Source organism: Rhynchophorus ferrugineus, unplaced genomic scaffold, assembly GCF_030347505.1.
Source record: "Rhynchophorus ferrugineus isolate W39M unplaced genomic scaffold, kcgeb_rfMv2 rfM5, whole genome shotgun sequence".
In the NCBI taxonomy this organism is placed as follows: Eukaryota; Metazoa; Arthropoda; class Insecta; order Coleoptera; family Curculionidae; genus Rhynchophorus; species Rhynchophorus ferrugineus.
Genome location: NW_027472584.1, coordinates 23,014,522 through 23,032,839, shown reverse-complemented (window position 1 = coordinate 23,032,839; position 18,318 = coordinate 23,014,522). Strand labels below are relative to the sequence as shown.

Below are 18,318 nucleotides of genomic sequence, written 5' to 3'. Positions count from 1 at the left end.
ATACGTTACTATTCATTCCTGCTGCTTATGATCTAGAATTTATGTGTAGTTCATGGAATAAAATATCTACTTTAGCATATAGAGTTATATCTTTGTACACCACCTAGTTAAGGATACACATTCAACATTATGTGTTGAAGAACTTTCAGTACTGATTTTCCTGCACTCAAACTTATATATTTCTAATGATACATCCTCTATTATCTCTATTATCTTAAACCAATAATAATACATTGTTTCTTTTAATAATAGATGATCATCTGTTTCTAATATTAATAACTGCTCTTCGTAGATACAAATTTCTATTTATTCCATAAAAAAAGCTCCTGTTCTTATTGTAGAGCACGTTTAGCTTAATGGTTGATATTATATAATTACATTGTGTGAGCTTTTGTAATTGAAAAGATGAAAGCATCTCGGAGATTTAAAAGACCAATAATTTGAAATTAATGGGTTCAATGTAACGGTAAAAAACTAAACAGAACTATTCATAGAAAATTTAGCTAACGTATTACAACCGAATGATATAGAATCGACAATAGATGCAAATCCTGTTTAAAAGCTCAATATAGACGTAAATCTGATTTCTCCAATGGACTGAAATTGACAACAATCTAAATCCTAAAGAGGCTTCTGGAACTGATGATATTTCACCTGGGTTATTGAAAGAACTGCCACGAAAAACAGTCATCATGTCGACATACATAATCAGTGCCTGTATAAGACTGAAGCATGTTTCGGAATGTTTTAAGGTTGCTCGAATAATTATCCTTAAAAAACCTGTCAAACCGGAGGAACAAGCTGGATCTTTTCGCTGCTACCTGCGATATCAAAATTATTTGAGATACTGCTGTTAAAACGTATTAAACCATATGTAGAAATACCAGATTTCCAGTTTGGATTTCAAAATCACCACTCTGCAATCGACAAAGTGCACAGTGTAACAGCGGTTGTTAATAATGCAATAGAAGAAAAGAAATACTACCTTGCAATATTCATGAACAGCTCACAACTTTTTGACTGGGTTTGGTATTTGCGATTAATCTAGAAAATGAGCAAATTGCTACCGCGGAATTAATGTCGACTGCAGGAATCATATCTTTTTAAATGAAAAGTTAGAATCTCTTATAAAGAGGTATTCTCAACACTTAAACCTATTTCGACTGGAGTTCCACGGTATAGTGTCTTGGGACCACTCCTGTATTTGCTTTATACCGCTGTACAACAATAGAAATAGTACTTGGAATATTTGCTGACGATGCAGTTATACTGGATAAAGATGTTGTCTGGTTAAGGCTATAGAAAATGTACAAGTAGCGGTCAACAATATCTACAAATGGACTAGAGACTGGAAAATACATCTTAATAGCTCCAAATCTATCCATATTAATTTCGAGTTGTGGCGAAATGACAAAAGCCTATTTATATCACTTGATGGATGACCAATTCCTCAAGCAGAATCAGCTAAATACCTGGGAATATATCTTGATAGTAGGTTAAATTGGTAACATCATGTTAGAAAAAAAGCAGAGCAGATTAGACTAATAGTTAAGCAACTGTACTGGTTAGTCGGAAGATACTCTCAACTTGATATAAAATCAAAGAGATTGGTTCATCTGTCAATCATAAAGCATATTTCAACCTATGGGGTGCAAATATGGGATTGGACTAAAACATCAAACCAACTAGTAATCCAATGCACCCAAAACAAAGTTCCACGATTAATTACCAGTGCTTATCTCTATGTAACCAACGAAGAGCTGCACGATGACCTCAGAATCAAATGGAGAGAGGAACTGATCCAAGATTTCACCCTAAAATGTGAAATAAGGTTGCTAAATCATAGAAACGTGGAAGCAATACAGCTACATGGACAACGCCTGGGAAATTAGAAGATTGAAGCAAACCAAACAATAAGAACTTGTTTAGTGTATAAACGTATTCTTAACTTTAGCTTAAGTAGATTAGTTTTATTATAATTTGGGAAATACATTCTGATGTATTAATTCCTTACTCGCCTTGCTCGTGTATTAATGCAAGTAGAGCAGAACAGCAGTAATAAATTAATTTATAAATTAAGGGTGTACTAAGCATATCTTAAGTAAGATGTAATTAATAAAAACATTTATAATTAGACGGCGAAAGCACCAATAATAATAAATATAATATAATTTCATATAACAACAACGATAAGTATCTCTGAAATAGATGCAATCCTTGAATGATGCAAAACTTCGCTGGAATGAACATGTAAAAAAGAAAAAAAAAAGAACGTTCATGCGTCAGTTCGCCTTTGAAAACCTTCAAAATAGTATTGTCTCTACTCAAATCTTCAAGGGTTTCAAAGACTAGGGATGTTTTCAATATTGCTTGAATATTGAGCACCTTCAATTCACCTTTTTACAGTTTCAGCTGCGATGCTTTTACCCGAATTCCACTTAACTACACTAAAGAATCCTGAATCCTGAGTAAATGCACAACAATTTACAATCCAACCCAAACCTGTCTTCTTTTCATGATAATTAAACTAATTCTGGTTATAAGGGTTTAGAACACCACAAAAATTATTCATTTACTTCAAAAACTCTTTTATTTCACGGAAAGAAGAGGCGACTTGTTGAACGACGGTACATATTGACGCTGAGGGTCTAAACAGACCTACCAGTCTCATTCGTTTACTATTCAGGTAGTTAAAACAGATGGATCTTACGCATGCTAAAGGAACGGCCACAGAGAAGTACCTGGTTATTATTCCGTTTCTGTGATTTCCATTAATCTACATTTACAAAACTAAGCTACTATAACCCGCTCTTTGGTTGCCGTTCATCCTGAACTGCAAGTTTCGATACAACTTCCAGTATATTACATTAATTCACAGAAATTTCAGTTCGCCTTTGGTAGCCTTACACCTTGAACTATGATGCATGTGCTGGAAATCCAGGGACTAGAGATCTTTCTGAAAGCCGGAAGGTGCTTAACAACCTTCAATTCACATTTTGTGACCTTATAGCTTCAGCTGTGATACTTTCGTCCGTGTCCTTTCCTTGACAATTAATTTGCTTTTGGCTAATTGAATTTTAAATTAATTAAAAAAAAATTAAATTCGTTAAAAAGTGTTTTATTTTACGGAAGGAAGAGGCGACTTGTTGAACGGCGGTACAAATTGACGTTGAGGATATAAACAGACCTACCCGTCTCACTCACTCACCATTCAGGTAGTTTTAAAACAGACATCTCTTACGCATGAGCGTGGTAGTCCGCTATGTTATATAGTATTTCTTCTCCTATAATGAGCTTATTTTGCTGTTGGCAAATTAAAAACAAATTTGCAGCATTTTTGCTAAAGTTGATTTTTATAGTCCATGTTCTTATCGAAATTGTTTGAGTGTTTATTTATCTCAAAACCTTCTTGGTGTACATTTTCCGACAGCCATCAGAAACCTTGTATACATCAGTTACCCTTAGCTATAGGATTGGAGAGCACTTACTACTTATCCCTATATAGATAAAAGACGATTTTGAATTCACCAAAGCTAGTTAAAATGATGAAAATCAAATCGATGAAAGTACAGACATATCCTATAAAGCCAATCTGATATGTTTTGTACGATATGATTTTGAGAATGCTATTTATGAAGAGTTTTTGTTTTGTAAATGAATTGAATGGAAGAAGTCTGTCTCATCAGCTAGTTTTAGCCATAAAAACACGCCTTATATCTGAAAACAAATAGTTCCGATAAAAATTACAGCAGCCGCCATACATTTAGAATGACAATTACGAACAAGCCATGAAAAAAAAAAACAAAACACTTTCGTTATTTCAATGTCATTATTAGTTGACATCTATTTGTTGAGTTCGGTATCACTGTTCGTCAAAATGGATTTGAGTAAAATTAATGCAAAAAATGTTAAGAGTATAAATATTTTTGATATCAATAAGATTCTTCAAACGATTTTCACGGCTGAAGAGTGGTCGAACATGAACGATCTCGAGCGTGTACATCACCGCTTCGTATTTACTTCGTATTTCCAAAACGACTGTTACCGTAAGTTTTATATTCACGAATATTATAAAAAATTAAATTGAATGAATTGTTTTAGGTCGAACGTTCACTTTGAGCCAGTTTATAAGAATAAAAAGGGACCTATTTAGGTTACAACCATCTGAAAGCTCGCTTACTGTAGGAAGTAGCACTAGTGCCGGTAGTATGGGAATTTCTTCGAACCCCAGCTCTTCAACAACAACTACCGTCTCAAATGATTACAGTTTTACTGGACCTGATACAGGCAGCCAAAGTAGTGATGACGATGACGATTTGCCCTCAATAAGCAGCAAACGCCAACGACTTAATTAGGTTTTTATATAACATAATATAATCGTGTTAGAAATAATATTATTTATTAAATTGTATTACTATTTGTTAATAAACTATGAATTTCTATGAATTTTTCTGATTATTTTACTAATAATTTAACGAAAAATACATAAATATCCAAATAAACTACTTAAAAAAAATTAATAATGATAGTAACAATGCTTTCAGATAATAAAAAAATATTGTAATTATTGTTTAATTATGGTTTTTATATTTTATGAATTTAATATTGGCGAATTGTCAAAGTCAAAAAACGACCGTTAACAGATGGCGCCACCGGCGAGCATTCTAGCCAATGAGGAGGCGCGAATTAATATTATCCGGTCCGGTAGCTATATTAGGCCGCGAATTATTTTGCTGTAGCCATTTTGTCAGAACTTGTTCCCAGTGAAAGGTTGTGTCCGTTTAGTTCCTTGAGTTTTTTAAGTATTATTGATTATCATAACATGGATCTTAGTAAGTTAAACGCGGATAATATAAAGAAACTAACCAACAGTGAAATAGACAGAATTCTGTTAACCATATTCACAATGGCGGCGTGGACTGCTATGTCGCCTATAGAAAGGGCCCACCACAGGAATATATTTACTATTTATTTTAAGAAACCTGAGATAAGTACGTTTTTTACTAAGAACTATGTATCATTCGTTATATTAATGCGAACATGTGATTTTTTCAGGACGCCAGTACACACTTCGGGAATTTTTGACCATTAGAAGAGACATATTTGCATTGCATCCTAAGGGACAAACACCCCCAATATCGGATACCAGTAGCAGCAGCTCCGCGCCGTCAAGTAACCCGAGCAACGTGACTTTAACTTCACAGGTATCACTGGAGGGACCCAGCGGGTCCGTTAGAGGCATGGGCGAAGGCGAGGGTCCCTTATTGTTAGAAGGTAAGACAATTCGCAATACGAAATAAATATTCCGATTTAAGACCGATAAATAATTTACCAGACAATTCTTCGATATCACCTATTAACTCGGACGAGAGGTTTGATGAGTTGCAATTTCAAACAAGCCCTACCAGCAGCGAAGAAGGCTTTCACGGAAGAGAGGAAACAGGTACTATTCTCATCTAAGCTTCTTATATTGTCATTTTTCAATAGTTTATTCGACAGAAGGCGTCGGAAGTATGTCAGAACCGAGAGAAACTAATCTGTGTGGTGACTCAATACCAGAGCAAGTTACCGACAAGGCCACAGTTCAAGCTACGACTACTACTGACAATGCTGGTGAACAGCCAGAAACTGAGCCACAACCGGGAATAAGTCAAAGCTTCAGCCCCAGTGCAGCCCTAAATACACTGAAAATTTTTTTTCTGAAAAGCTGCCCTACATGAGTAGCGGTCTCTCTTTATTTCAGCCATTTTTCTCTAGCCCTGCAACATCACCCTCTAGAATAGAAAGTGCAACTAGCGACTCAGCAGCTGATACAAGCCGCAACACAGCGACAGAAGCAACGGAAGAGAAAAAGGGAATGGAACCCACACCAGATACCGATGCTGCATCTGCACCATCTGAAGTAACTATTTCCTCTGTACCATCGACAAGTGCTGCGGGTGCCACTAGCGAGGACACTACTAGTCCAGGAGGTAATTAATGGACTCTTTATGTTTACTAAGATTTTAATAGTCTGTTTGTCAATAGCTTCGTCACCGACGCGCTCAATTTCGCCGATGAATGTATTGTGCCAATCGAGCAGCAGTGATGACGACTGCTTACCTCCAAAGGAGAAGAGACCCAGACGGGACGACGATAACTAAGTTTTGTCTTCCTAATTTCTTTAATTCTAGTTGTACTGTACTACTGGTAGCATTTTAATCCAGTATTTTTCCATTAATATTTATTTTAAGGATTGTTTTGTACAATACACTCTCCTTATAATAATGTTCGTCTTTAAGATTGTTGTGTTATACTGTTGTATATAATACAAGATTAACGGTCAAGTCAGAAATAAATAAATATTTTTCATTAATGTAAGTAACATTAACACTTGACGCAGATTCGTTAGTATAACACCCTTAGCTAGTAGCTTAAAAATTATAAAGTTATTTTCAATAAAAATTTAATTTTTAAATCAATTTGTTTTTACTGCTACAAGCAGGCAAGTGGATATAACTGATGTAGCAAAAAACCCTCCCTTCTTATTTTTAATGAATTGAAGAAATCCCTTCGTATACTACCGATCCATAAAACTTATCAAATAATATGAAAAACTAATTCAGAACTACCGAGGGAAATCATGTTCAATACTAATCTCACATAAAATAATTGTTAATAACATTCAAAATTAAATTTATAAATGGTTGTTAATTAGGTTTATATATAACATAATATAATCGTGTTAGAAATAATGCTATTTATTAAACTGTATTATTATTTGTTAATAAACTATCAGTTTCTATGAATTTGTCTGATTACTTTACTAATAATTTAACGAAAAATACATAAAAATCCAAATAAACTATTAAAAAAAATTAATAATGATCGTAACAATGCTTTCAGATAATAAAAAAATATTGTAATTATTGTTTAATTATGGTTTTTATATTTTATTAATTTAATATTGGCGAATTGTCAAAGTCAAAAAACGACCGGAAACAGATGGCGCCACCGGCGAGCATTCTAGCCAATGGGGAGGCGCGAATTAATATTATCCGGTCCGGTAGCTATAGTAGGCCGCGTATTATTTTGTTGTAGCCAGTTTGTCAGAACTTGTTCCCAGTGAAAGGTTGTGTCCGTTTAGTTCCTTGAGTTTTTTAAGTATTATTGATTATCATAACATGGATCTTAGTAAGTTAAACGCGGATAATATAAAGAAACTAACCAACAGTGAAATAGACAGAATTCTGTTAACCATATTCACAATGGCGGCGTGGACTGCTATGTCGCCTATAGAAAGGGCCCACCACAGGAATATATTTACTATTTATTTTAAGAAACCTGAGATAAGTACGTTTTTTACCAAGAAATATGTATCATTCGTTATATTAATGCGAACATGTGATATTTTCAGGACGCCAGTACACACTTCGGGAATTTTTGACCATTAGAAGAGACATATTTGCATTGCATCCTAAGGGACAAACACCCCCAATATCGGATACCAGTAGCAGCAGCTCCGCGCCGTCAAGTAACCCGAGCAACGTGACTTTAACTTCACAGGTATCACTGGAGGGACCCAGCGGGTCCGTTAGAGGCATGGGCGAAGGCGAGGGTCCTTTATTGTTAGAAGGTAAGACAATTCGCAATACGAAATAAATATTCCGATTTAAGACCGATAAATAATTTACCAGACAATTCTTCGATATCACCTATTAACTCGGACGAGAGGTTTGATGAGTTGCAATTTCAAACAAGCCCTACCAGCAGCGAAGAAGGCTTTCACGGAAGAGAGGAAACAGGTACTATTCTCATCTAAGCTTCTTATATTGTCATTTTTCAATAGTTTATTCGACAGAAGGCGTCGGAAGCATGTCAGAACCGAGAGAAACTAATCTGTGTGGTGACTCAATACCAGAGCAAGTTACCGACAAGGCCACAGTTCAAGCTACGACTACTACTGACAATGCTGGTGAACAGCCAGAAACTGAGCCACAACCGGGAATAAGTCAAAGCTTCAGCCCCAGTGCAGCCCTAAATACACTGAAAATTTTTTTTTCTGAAAAGCTGTCCTCCATGAGTAGCGGTCTCTCTCTATTTCCGCCAATTTTCTCTAGCCCTGCAACATCACCCTCTAGAACAGAAAGTGCAACTAGCGACTCAGCAGCTGATACAAGCCGCAAAACAGCGACAGAAGCAACGGATGAGAAAAAGGAAATGGAACCCACACCAGATACCGATGCTGCATCTGCACCATCTGAAGGAACTATTTCCTCTGTACCATCGACAAGTGCTGCGGGTGCCACTAGCCAGGACACTACTAGTCCAGGAGGTAATTAATGGACTCTTTATGTTTACTAAGATTTTAATAGTCTGTTTGTCAATAGCTTCGTCACCGACGCGCTCAATTTCGCCGATGAATGTATTGTGCCAATCGAGCAGCAGTGATGACGACTGCTTACCTCCAAAGGAGAAGAGACCCAGACGGGACGACGATAACTAAGTTTTATCTTCCTAATTTCTTTAATTCTAGTTGTACTGTACTACTGGTAGCATTTTAATCCAGTATTTTTCCATTAATATTTATTTTAAGGATTGTTTTGTATAATACACTTTCCTTATAATAATGTTCGTCTTTAAGATTGTTGTGTTATACTGTTGTATATAATACAAGATTAACGGTCAAGTCAGAAATAAATAAATATTTTTCATTAATGTAAGTAACATTAACACTTGACGCAGATTCGTTAGTATAACACCCTTAGCTAGTAGCTTAAAAATTATAAAGTTATTTTCAATAAAAATTTAATTTTTAAATCAATTTGTTTTTACTGCTACAAGCAGGCAAGTGGATATAACTGATGTAGCAAAAAACCCTCGCTTCTTATTTTTAATGAATTGAAGAAATCCCTTCGTATACTACCGAACCATAAAACTTATTAAATAATATGAAAAACTAATTCAGAACTACCGAGGGAAATCATGTTCAATACTAATCTCACATAAAATAATTGTTAATAACATTCAAAATTAAATTTATAAATGGTTGTTAATTAGGTTTATATATAACATAATATAATCGTGTTAGAAATAATGCTATTTATTAAACTGTATTATTATTTGTTAATAAACTATCAGTTTCTATGAATTTGTCTGATTACTTTACTAATAATTTAACGAAAAATACATAAAAATCCAAATAAACTATTTAAAAAAATTAATAATGATCGTAACAATGCTTTCAGATAATAAAAAAATATTGTAATTATTGTTTAATTATGGTTTTTATATTTTATTAATTTAATATTGGCGAATTGTCAAAGTCAAAAAACGACCGGAAACAGATGGCGCCACCGGCGAGCATTCTAGCCAATGAGGAGGCGCGAATTAATATTATCCGGTCCGGTAGCTATATTAGGCCGCGAATTATTTTGCTGTAGCCATTTTGTCAGAACTTGTTCTCAGTGAAAGGTTGTGTCCGTTTAGTTCCTTGAGTTTTTTAAGTATTATTGATTATCATAACATGGATCTTAGTAAGTTAAACGCGGATAATATAAAGAAACTAACCAACAGTGAAATAGACAGAATTCTGTTAACCATATTCACAATGGCGGCGTGGACTGCTATGTCGCCTATAGAAAGGGCCCACCACAGGAATATATTTACTATTTATTTTAAGAAACCTGAGATAAGTACGTTTTTTACCAAGAACTCTGTATCATTCGTTATATTAATGCGAACATGTGATTTTTTCAGGACGCCAGTACACACTTCGGGAATTTTTGACCATTAGAAGAGATATATTTGCATTGCATCCTAAGGGACAAACACCCCCAATATCGGATACCAGTAGCAGCAGCTCCGCGCCGTCAAGTAACCCGAGCAACGTGACTTTAACTTCACAGGTATCAATGGAGGGACCCAGCGGGTCCGTTAGAGGCATGGGCGAAGGCGAGGGTCCCTTATTGTTAGAAGGTAAGACAATTCGCAATACGAAATAAATATTCCGATTTAAGACCGATAAATAATTTACCAGACAATTCTTCGATATCACCTATTAACTCGGACGAGAGGTTTGATGAGATGCAATTTCAAACAAGCCCTACCAGCAGCGAAGAAGGCTTTCACGGAAGAGAGGAAACAGGTACTATTCTCATCTAAGCTTCTTATATTGTCATTTTTCAATAGTTTATTCGACAGAAGGCGTCGGAAGCATGTCAGAACCGAGAGAAACTAATCTGTGTGGTGACTCAATACCAGAGCAAGTTACCGACAAGGCCACAGTTCAAGCTACGACTACTACTGACAATGCTGGTGAACAGCCAGAAACTGAGCCACAACCGGGAATAAGTCAAAGCTTCAGCCCCAGTGCAGCCCTAAATACACTGAAAATTTTTTTTTCTGAAAAGCTGTCCTCCATGAGTAGCGGTCTCTCTCTATTTCAGCCAATTTTCTCTGGCCCTGCAACATCACCCTCTAGAACAGAAAGTGCAACTAGCGACTCAGCAGCTGATACAAGCCGCAAAACAGCGACAGAAGCAACGGATGAGAAAAAGGAAATGGAACCCACACCAGATACCGATGCTGCATCTGCACCATCTGAAGTAACTATTTCCTCTGTACCATCGACAAGTGCTGCGGGTGCCACTAGCGAGGACACTACTAGTCCAGGAGGTAATTAATGGACTCTTTATGTTTACTAAGATTTTAATAGTCTGTTTATCAATAGCTTCGTCACCGACGCGCTCAATTTCGCCGATGAATGTATTGTGCCAATCGAGCAGCAGTGATGACGACTGCTTACCTCCAAAGGAGAAGAAACCCAGACGGGACGACGATAATTAAGTTTTATCTTCCTAATTTCTTTAATTCTTGTTGTACTGTACTACTGGTAGCATTTTAATCCAGTACTTTTCCATTAATATTTATTTTAAGGATTGTTTTGTATAATACACTTTCCTTATAATAATGTTCGTTTTTAAGATTGTTGTGTTATACTGTTGTATATAATACAAGATTAACGGTCAAGTCAGAAATAAATAAATATTTTTCATTAATATAAGTAACATTAACACTTGACGCAGATTCGTTAGTATAACACCCTTAGCTAGTAGCTTAAAAATTATAAAGTTATTTTCAATAAAAATTTAATTTTTAAATCAATTTGTTTTTACTGCTACAAGCAGGCAAGTGGATATAACTGATGTAGCAAAAAACCCTCGCTTCTTATTTTTAATGAATTGAAGAAATCCCTTCGTATACTACCGAACCGTAAAACTTATTAAATAATATGAAAAACTAATTCAGAACTACCGAGGGAAATCATGTTCAATACTAATCTCACATAAAATAATTGTTAATAACATTCAAAATTAAATTTATAAACGGTTGTTAAAACAGTAATAGTCAATAAATAATATTGTTTGGAATATATATGCAATGTATGCAAATAGACATAGCAATCTGCCAAGATTGAAACAATATAATGCCATATTATTACTAATTGTATTTAATTCATAGAATACTGCAAACATTTTAAAATGTATCAAATACATCAACATATAAAAATGACCCCCCATTAACACAGTACTGTGTGGTATTCAATTCATTTTTAGCTTCTTCCTCATCGTTTCTTATTAAAAAGGTATTTTGTAGAAAGACTACCATACATTCCACCTAAAATATAGAATAAAACCCATTAAATACAGTAATTTTAAAAAAGAGTCACTTACCTATGTTATTCTTTAGACATCACTTGTATTACTGCGGTATCTAAATGTTAGGCCTTTAATTATGAAACTTTATTGTTTAGTTTATTATTTTAAAGGATACTAGCAAAATATATTCTTGTAAGGACTATGACGCTTTCACTCAAATCATCTTGTATTCGTGAACTTTCCTTTTCATCATACTACTTAGCCATTGTGTCTGAAATAATTTCAACACAATTAACAAACATATCACTTTCAAAGCAGTAACGAATTACTAGAATATAACCATAGACAGTTTTCTTTTGGCTAATTGAATTTTAAATTCAAAAGTGGACATCCTTATGATCTCCGAGGAATCCTACCCACATCGTTAGTTACAATATGTGAAAGGATTTAGAACTCAAAAAAAATACTAATGTACGTTAAAAAGTGTTTTATTTTACGGAAGGAAGAGGCGACTTGTTGAACGGCGGTACAAATTGACGTTGAGGATATAAACAGACCTACCCGTCTCACTCACTCACCATTCAGGTAGTTTTAAAACAGATATCTCTTACGCATGAGCGTGGTAGTCCGCTATGTTATATAGTATTTCTTCTCCTATAATGAGCTTATTTTGCTGTTGGCAAATTAAAAACAAATTTGCAGCATTTTTGCTAGAGTTGATTTTTATAGTCCTTGTTCTTATCGAAATTGTTTGAGTGTTTATTTATCTCAAAACCTTCTTGGTGTACATTTTCCGACAGCCATCAGGAACCTTGTATACATCAGTTACCCCTAGCTGTAGGATTGGAGAGCACTTACTACTTATCCCTATATAGATAAAAGACGATTTTGAATTCACCAAAGCTAGTTAAAATGATGAAAATCAAATCGATGAAAGTACAGACATATCCTATAAAGCCAATCTGATATGTTTTGTACGATATGATTTTGAGAATGCTGTTTATGAAGAGTTTTTGTTTTGTAAATGAATTGAATGGAAGAAGTCTGTCTCATCAGCTAGTTTTAGCCATAAAAACACGCCTTATATCTGAAAACAAATAGTTCCGATAAAAATTACAGCAGCCGCCATACATTTAGAATGACAATTACGAACAAGCCATGAAAAAAAAACAAAACACTTTCCTTATTTCAATGTCATTATTAGTTGACATTTATTTGTTGAGTTCGGTATCACTGTTCGTCAAAATGGATTTGAGTAAAATTAATGCAAAAAATGTTAAGAGTATAAATATTTTTGATATCAATAAGATTCTTCAAACGATTTTCACGGCTGAAGAGTGGTCGAACATGAACGATCTCGAGCGTGTACATCACCGCTTCGTATTTACTTCGTATTTCCAAAACGACTGTTACCGTAAATTTTATATTCTCGAATGTTATAAAAAATTAAATTGAATGAATTGTTTTAGGTCGAACGTTCACTTTGAGCCAGTTTATAAGAATAAAAAGGGACCTATTTAGGTTACAACCATCTGAAACGTCGCTTACTGTAGGAAGTAGCACTAGTGCCGGTAGTATGGGAATTTCTTCGAACCCCAGCTATTCAACAACAACTACCGTCTCAAATGATTACAGTTTTACTGGTCCTGATACAGGCAGCCAAAGTAGTGATGACGATGACGATTTGCCCTCAATAAGCAGCAAACGCCAACGACTTAATTAGGTTTATATATAACATAATATAATCGTGTTAGAAATAATGCTATTTATTAAATTGTATTACTATTTGTTAATAAACTATCAATTTCTATGAATTTGTCTGATTATTTTACTAATAATTTAACGAAAAATAAATAAAAATCCAAATAAACTATTTAAAAAAAATTAATAATAATCGTAACAATGCTTTCAGATAATAAAAAATATTGTAATTATTGTTTAATTATGGTTTTTATATTTTATGAATTTAATATTGGCGAATTGTCAAAGTCAAAAAACGACCGGAAACAGATGGCGCCACCGGCGAGCATTCTAGCCAATGGGGAGGCGCGAATTAATATTATCCGGTCCGGTAGCTATAGTAGGCCGCGAATTATTTTGCTGTAGCCATTTTGTCAGAACTTGTTCCCAGTGAAAGGTTGTGTCCGTTTAGTTCCTTGAGTTTTTTAAGTATTATTGATTATCATAACATGGATCTTAGTAAGTTAAACGCGGATAATATAAAGAAACTAACCAACAGTGAAATAGACAGAATTCTGTTAACCATATTCACAATGGCGGCGTGGACTGCTATGTCGCCTATAGAAAGGGCCCACCACAGGAATATATTTACTATTTATTTTAAGAAACCTGAGATAAGTACGTTTTTTACCAAGAAATAAGTATCATTCGTTATATTAATGCGAACATGTGATATTTTCAGGACGCCAGTACACACTTCGGGAATTTTTGACCATTAGAAGAGATATATTTGCATTGCATCCTAAGGGACAAACACCCCCAATATCGGATACCAGTAGCAGCAGCTCCGCGCCGTCAAGTAACCCGAGCAACGTGACTTTAACTTCACAGGTATCACTGGAGGGACCCAGCGGGTCCGTTAGAGGCATGGGCGAAGGCGAGGGTCCCTTATTGTTAGAAGGTAAGACAATTCGCAATACGAAATAAATATTCCGATTAAAGACCGATAAATAATTTACCAGACAATTCTTCGATATCACCTATTAACTCGGACGAGAGGTTTGATGAGATGCAATTTCAAACAAGCCCTACCAGCAGCGAAGAAGGCTTTCATGGAAGAGAGGAAACAGGTACTATTCTCATCTAAGCTTCTTATATTGTCATTTTTCAATAGTTTATTCGACAGAAGGCGTCGGAAGCATGTCAGAACCGAGAGAAACTAATCTGTGTGGTGACTCAATACCAGAGCAAGTTACCGACAAGGCCACAGTTCAAGCTACGACTACTACTGACAATGCTGGTGAACAGCCAGAAACTGAGCCACAACCGGGAATAAGTCAAAGCTTCAGCCCCAGTGCAGCCCTAAATACACTGAAAAAATTTTTTTCTGAAAAGCTGCCCTACATGAGTAGCGGTCTCTCTTTATTTCAGCCATTTTTCTCTAGCCCTGCAACATCACCCTCTAGAATAGAAAGTGCAACTAGCGACTCAGCAGCTGATACAAGCCGCAACACAGCGACAGAAGCAACGGAAGAGAAAAAGGGAATGGAACCCACACCAGATACCGATGCTGCATCTGCACCATCTGAAGTAACTATTTCCTCTGTACCATCGACAAGTGCTGCGGGTGCCACTAGCGAGGACACTACTAGTCCAGGAGGTAATTAATGGACTCTTTATGTTTACTAAGATTTTAATAGTCTGTTTGTCAATAGCTTCGTCACCGACGCGCTCAATTTCGCCGATGAATGTATTGTGCCAATCGAGCAGCAGTGATGACGACTGCTTACCTCCAAAGGAGAAGAGACCCAGACGGGACGACGATAACTAAGTTTTATCTTCCTAATTTCTTTAATTCTAGTTGTACTGTACTACTGGTAGCATTTTAATCCAGTATTTTTCCATTAATATTTATTTTAAGGATTGTTTTGTATAATACACTTTCCTTATAATAATGTTCGTCTTTAAGATTGTTGTGTTATACTGTTGTATATAATACAAGATTAACGGTCAAGTCAGAAATAAATAAATATTTTTCATTAATGTAAGTAACATTAACACTTGACGCAGATTCGTTAGTATAACACCCTTAGCTAGTAGCTTAAAAATTATAAAGTTATTTTCAATAAAAATTTAATTTTTAAATCAATTTGTTTTTACTGCTACAAGCAGGCAAGTGGATATAACTGATGTAGCAAAAAACCCTCGCTTCTTATTTTTAATGAATTGAAGAAATCCCTTCGTATACTACCGAACCATAAAACTTATTAAATAATATGAAAAACTAATTCAGAACTACCGAGGGAAATCATGTTCAATACTAATCTCACATAAAATAATTGTTAATAACATTCAAAATTAAATTTATAAATGGTTGTTAATTAGGTTTATATATAACATAATATAATCGTGTTAGAAATAATGCTATTTATTAAACTGTATTATTATTTGTTAATAAACTATCAGTTTCTATGAATTTGTCTGATTACTTTACTAATAATTTAACGAAAAATACATAAAAATCCAAATAAACTATTTAAAAAAATTAATAATGATCGTAACAATGCTTTCAGATAATAAAAAAATATTGTAATTATTGTTTAATTATGGTTTTTATATTTTATTAATTTAATATTGGCGAATTGTCAAAGTCAAAAAACGACCGGAAACAGATGGCGCCACCGGCGAGCATTCTAGCCAATGAGGAGGCGCGAATTAATATTATCCGGTCCGGTAGCTATATTAGGCCGCGAATTATTTTGCTGTAGCCATTTTGTCAGAACTTGTTCTCAGTGAAAGGTTGTGTCCGTTTAGTTCCTTGAGTTTTTTAAGTATTATTGATTATCATAACATGGATCTTAGTAAGTTAAACGCGGATAATATAAAGAAACTAACCAACAGTGAAATAGACAGAATTCTGTTAACCATATTCACAATGGCGGCGTGGACTGCTATGTCGCCTATAGAAAGGGCCCACCACAGGAATATATTTACTATTTATTTTAAGAAACCTGAGATAAGTACGTTTTTTACCAAGAACTCTGTATCATTCGTTATATTAATGCGAACATGTGATTTTTTCAGGACGCCAGTACACACTTCGGGAATTTTTGACCATTAGAAGAGATATATTTGCATTGCATCCTAAGGGACAAACACCCCCAATATCGGATACCAGTAGCAGCAGCTCCGCGCCGTCAAGTAACCCGAGCAACGTGACTTTAACTTCACAGGTATCACTGGAGGGACCCAGCGGGTCCGTTAGAGGCATGGGCGAAGGCGAGGGTCCCTTATTGTTAGAAGGTAAGACAATTCGCAATACGAAATAAATATTCCGATTAAAGACCGATAAATAATTTACCAGACAATTCTTCGATATCACCTATTAACTCGGACGAGAGGTTTGATGAGATGCAATTTCAAACAAGCCCTACCAGCAGCGAAGAAGGCTTTCATGGAAGAGAGGAAACAGGTACTATTCTCATCTAAGCTTCTTATATTGTCATTTTTCAATAGTTTATTCGACAGAAGGCGTCGGAAGCATGTCAGAACCGAGAGAAACTAATCTGTGTGGTGACTCAATACCAGAGCAAGTTACCGACAAGGCCACAGTTCAAGCTACGACTACTACTGACAATGCTGGTGAACAGCCAGAAACTGAGCCACAACCGGGAATAAGTCAAAGCTTCAGCCCCAGTGCAGCCCTAAATACACTGAAAATTTTTTTTTCTGAAAAGCTGTCCTCCATGAGTAGCGGTCTCTCTCTATTTCCGCCAATTTTCTCTAGCCCTGCAACATCACCCTCTAGAACAGAAAGTGCAACTAGCGACTCAGCAGCTGATACAAGCCGCAAAACAGCGACAGAAGCAACGGATGAGAAAAAGGAAATGGAACCCACACCAGATACCGATGCTGCATCTGCACCATCTGAAGTAACTATTTCCTCTGTACCATCGACAAGTGCTGCGGGTGCCACTAGCGAGGACACTACTAGTCCAGGAGGTAATTAATGGACTCTTTATGTTTACTAAGATTTTAATAGTCTGTTTGTCAATAGCTTCGTCACCGACGCGCTCAATTTCGCCGATGAATGTATTGTGCCAATCGAGCAGCAGTGATGACGACTGCTTACCTCCAAAGGAGAAGAGACCCAGACGGGACGACGATAACTAAGTTTTATCTTCCTAATTTCTTTAATTCTTGTTGTACTGTACTACTGGTAGCATTTTAATCCAGTACTTTTCCATTAATATTTATTTTAAGGATTGTTTTGTACAATACACTCTCCTTATAATAATGTTCGTCTTTAAGATTGTTGTGTTATACTGTTGTATATAATACAAGATTAACGGTCAAGTCAGAAATAAGTAAATAGTTTTCATTAATATAACTATCATTAACACTTGACGCAGATTCGTTAGTATAACACCTTTAGCTAGTAGTTTAATAATTATAAATTTATTTTCAATAAAAATTTAATTTTTAAATCAATTTGTTTTTTCTGCTACAAGCAGACAAGTGGAAATATTTCAGAATAATTTATAGAGAACAATCCAGATATTTCGCTCTAAGAACAGAAAAATAATCTAAATCATTTGGGGTCTTCTACTAGAAGCCACAGCAGTAACATACATAATATATGTTACTGCATACAAATCGCTGTTGTCCGTTTTTAAGATTGTTGGATTGTACTTAGCTGTTAGCTGTTCTTATAACATATATACAGAAAACATAACTGATGTAGCAAAAACCCCTCGCTTATTTTTTAATGAATTGGAGAAAACCCTTCGTATAGAATATTCACCGAACCATAAAACTTATCAAATAATATGGAAAACTAATTCAGAACTACCGAGGAAATCATGTTCAATACTAATCTCACATAACATAATTGTTAATAACATTCAAAATTAGATTTATAAACGGTTGTTAAAACAGTAATAGTCAATATATAATATTGTTTGGAATATATATGAAATGTATGCAAATAGACATAGCA

At 35.2% G+C, this 18,318-nt stretch overlaps 8 protein-coding genes across 8 annotated transcripts; all 8 read left to right on the top strand.

The window, feature by feature from the left end:
* Positions 1-4,769: 4,769 nt before the first annotated feature.
* LOC143197514 (uncharacterized) lies at positions 4,770-5,720 on the top strand. The gene is made up of 4 exons (XM_076406049.1): positions 4,770-4,991; positions 5,056-5,274; positions 5,336-5,443; positions 5,500-5,720. The coding sequence occupies exons 1-4, from the start codon at positions 4,823-4,825 to the stop codon at positions 5,718-5,720; spliced, it is 717 nt and encodes a 238-aa protein (XP_076262164.1). The 5' UTR covers positions 4,770-4,822.
* On the top strand, positions 5,717-6,166 carry LOC143197512 (uncharacterized). The gene is made up of 2 exons (XM_076406048.1): positions 5,717-5,972; positions 6,028-6,166. Exons 1-2 carry the CDS (start codon positions 5,717-5,719, stop codon positions 6,141-6,143), a joined length of 372 nt encoding a protein of 123 aa, XP_076262163.1. The 3' UTR covers positions 6,144-6,166.
* Positions 6,167-7,110: 944 nt separating this feature from the next.
* LOC143197363 (uncharacterized) lies at positions 7,111-7,724 on the top strand. Its single transcript, XM_076405748.1, has 2 exons — positions 7,111-7,332; positions 7,397-7,724. Exons 1-2 carry the CDS (start codon positions 7,164-7,166, stop codon positions 7,639-7,641), a joined length of 414 nt encoding a protein of 137 aa, XP_076261863.1. The 5' UTR covers positions 7,111-7,163; the 3' UTR covers positions 7,642-7,724.
* Positions 7,725-7,848: 124 nt separating this feature from the next.
* Positions 7,849-8,531, top strand: LOC143197338 (uncharacterized). Its single transcript, XM_076405717.1, has 2 exons — positions 7,849-8,314; positions 8,370-8,531. Exons 1-2 carry the CDS (start codon positions 7,855-7,857, stop codon positions 8,483-8,485), a joined length of 576 nt encoding a protein of 191 aa, XP_076261832.1. The 5' UTR covers positions 7,849-7,854; the 3' UTR covers positions 8,486-8,531.
* A 911-nt stretch (positions 8,532-9,442) lies between these two features.
* Positions 9,443-10,872, top strand: LOC143197099 (uncharacterized). Its single transcript, XM_076405265.1, has 5 exons — positions 9,443-9,674; positions 9,739-9,957; positions 10,019-10,126; positions 10,183-10,656; positions 10,712-10,872. Exons 1-5 carry the CDS (start codon positions 9,506-9,508, stop codon positions 10,825-10,827), a joined length of 1,086 nt encoding a protein of 361 aa, XP_076261380.1. The 5' UTR covers positions 9,443-9,505; the 3' UTR covers positions 10,828-10,872.
* A 2,903-nt stretch (positions 10,873-13,775) lies between these two features.
* LOC143197511 (uncharacterized) lies at positions 13,776-15,216 on the top strand. The gene is made up of 5 exons (XM_076406047.1): positions 13,776-13,997; positions 14,062-14,280; positions 14,342-14,449; positions 14,494-14,979; positions 15,035-15,216. Exons 1-5 carry the CDS (start codon positions 13,829-13,831, stop codon positions 15,148-15,150), a joined length of 1,098 nt encoding a protein of 365 aa, XP_076262162.1. The 5' UTR covers positions 13,776-13,828; the 3' UTR covers positions 15,151-15,216.
* Positions 15,217-16,107: 891 nt separating this feature from the next.
* On the top strand, positions 16,108-16,884 carry LOC143197219 (uncharacterized). Its single transcript, XM_076405463.1, has 3 exons — positions 16,108-16,339; positions 16,404-16,622; positions 16,684-16,884. The coding sequence occupies exons 1-3, from the start codon at positions 16,171-16,173 to the stop codon at positions 16,806-16,808; spliced, it is 513 nt and encodes a 170-aa protein (XP_076261578.1). The 5' UTR covers positions 16,108-16,170; the 3' UTR covers positions 16,809-16,884.
* Positions 16,747-17,626, top strand: LOC143197218 (uncharacterized). The gene is made up of 2 exons (XM_076405462.1): positions 16,747-17,321; positions 17,377-17,626. Exons 1-2 carry the CDS (start codon positions 16,862-16,864, stop codon positions 17,490-17,492), a joined length of 576 nt encoding a protein of 191 aa, XP_076261577.1. The 5' UTR covers positions 16,747-16,861; the 3' UTR covers positions 17,493-17,626.
* Positions 17,627-18,318: the final 692 nt, after the last annotated feature.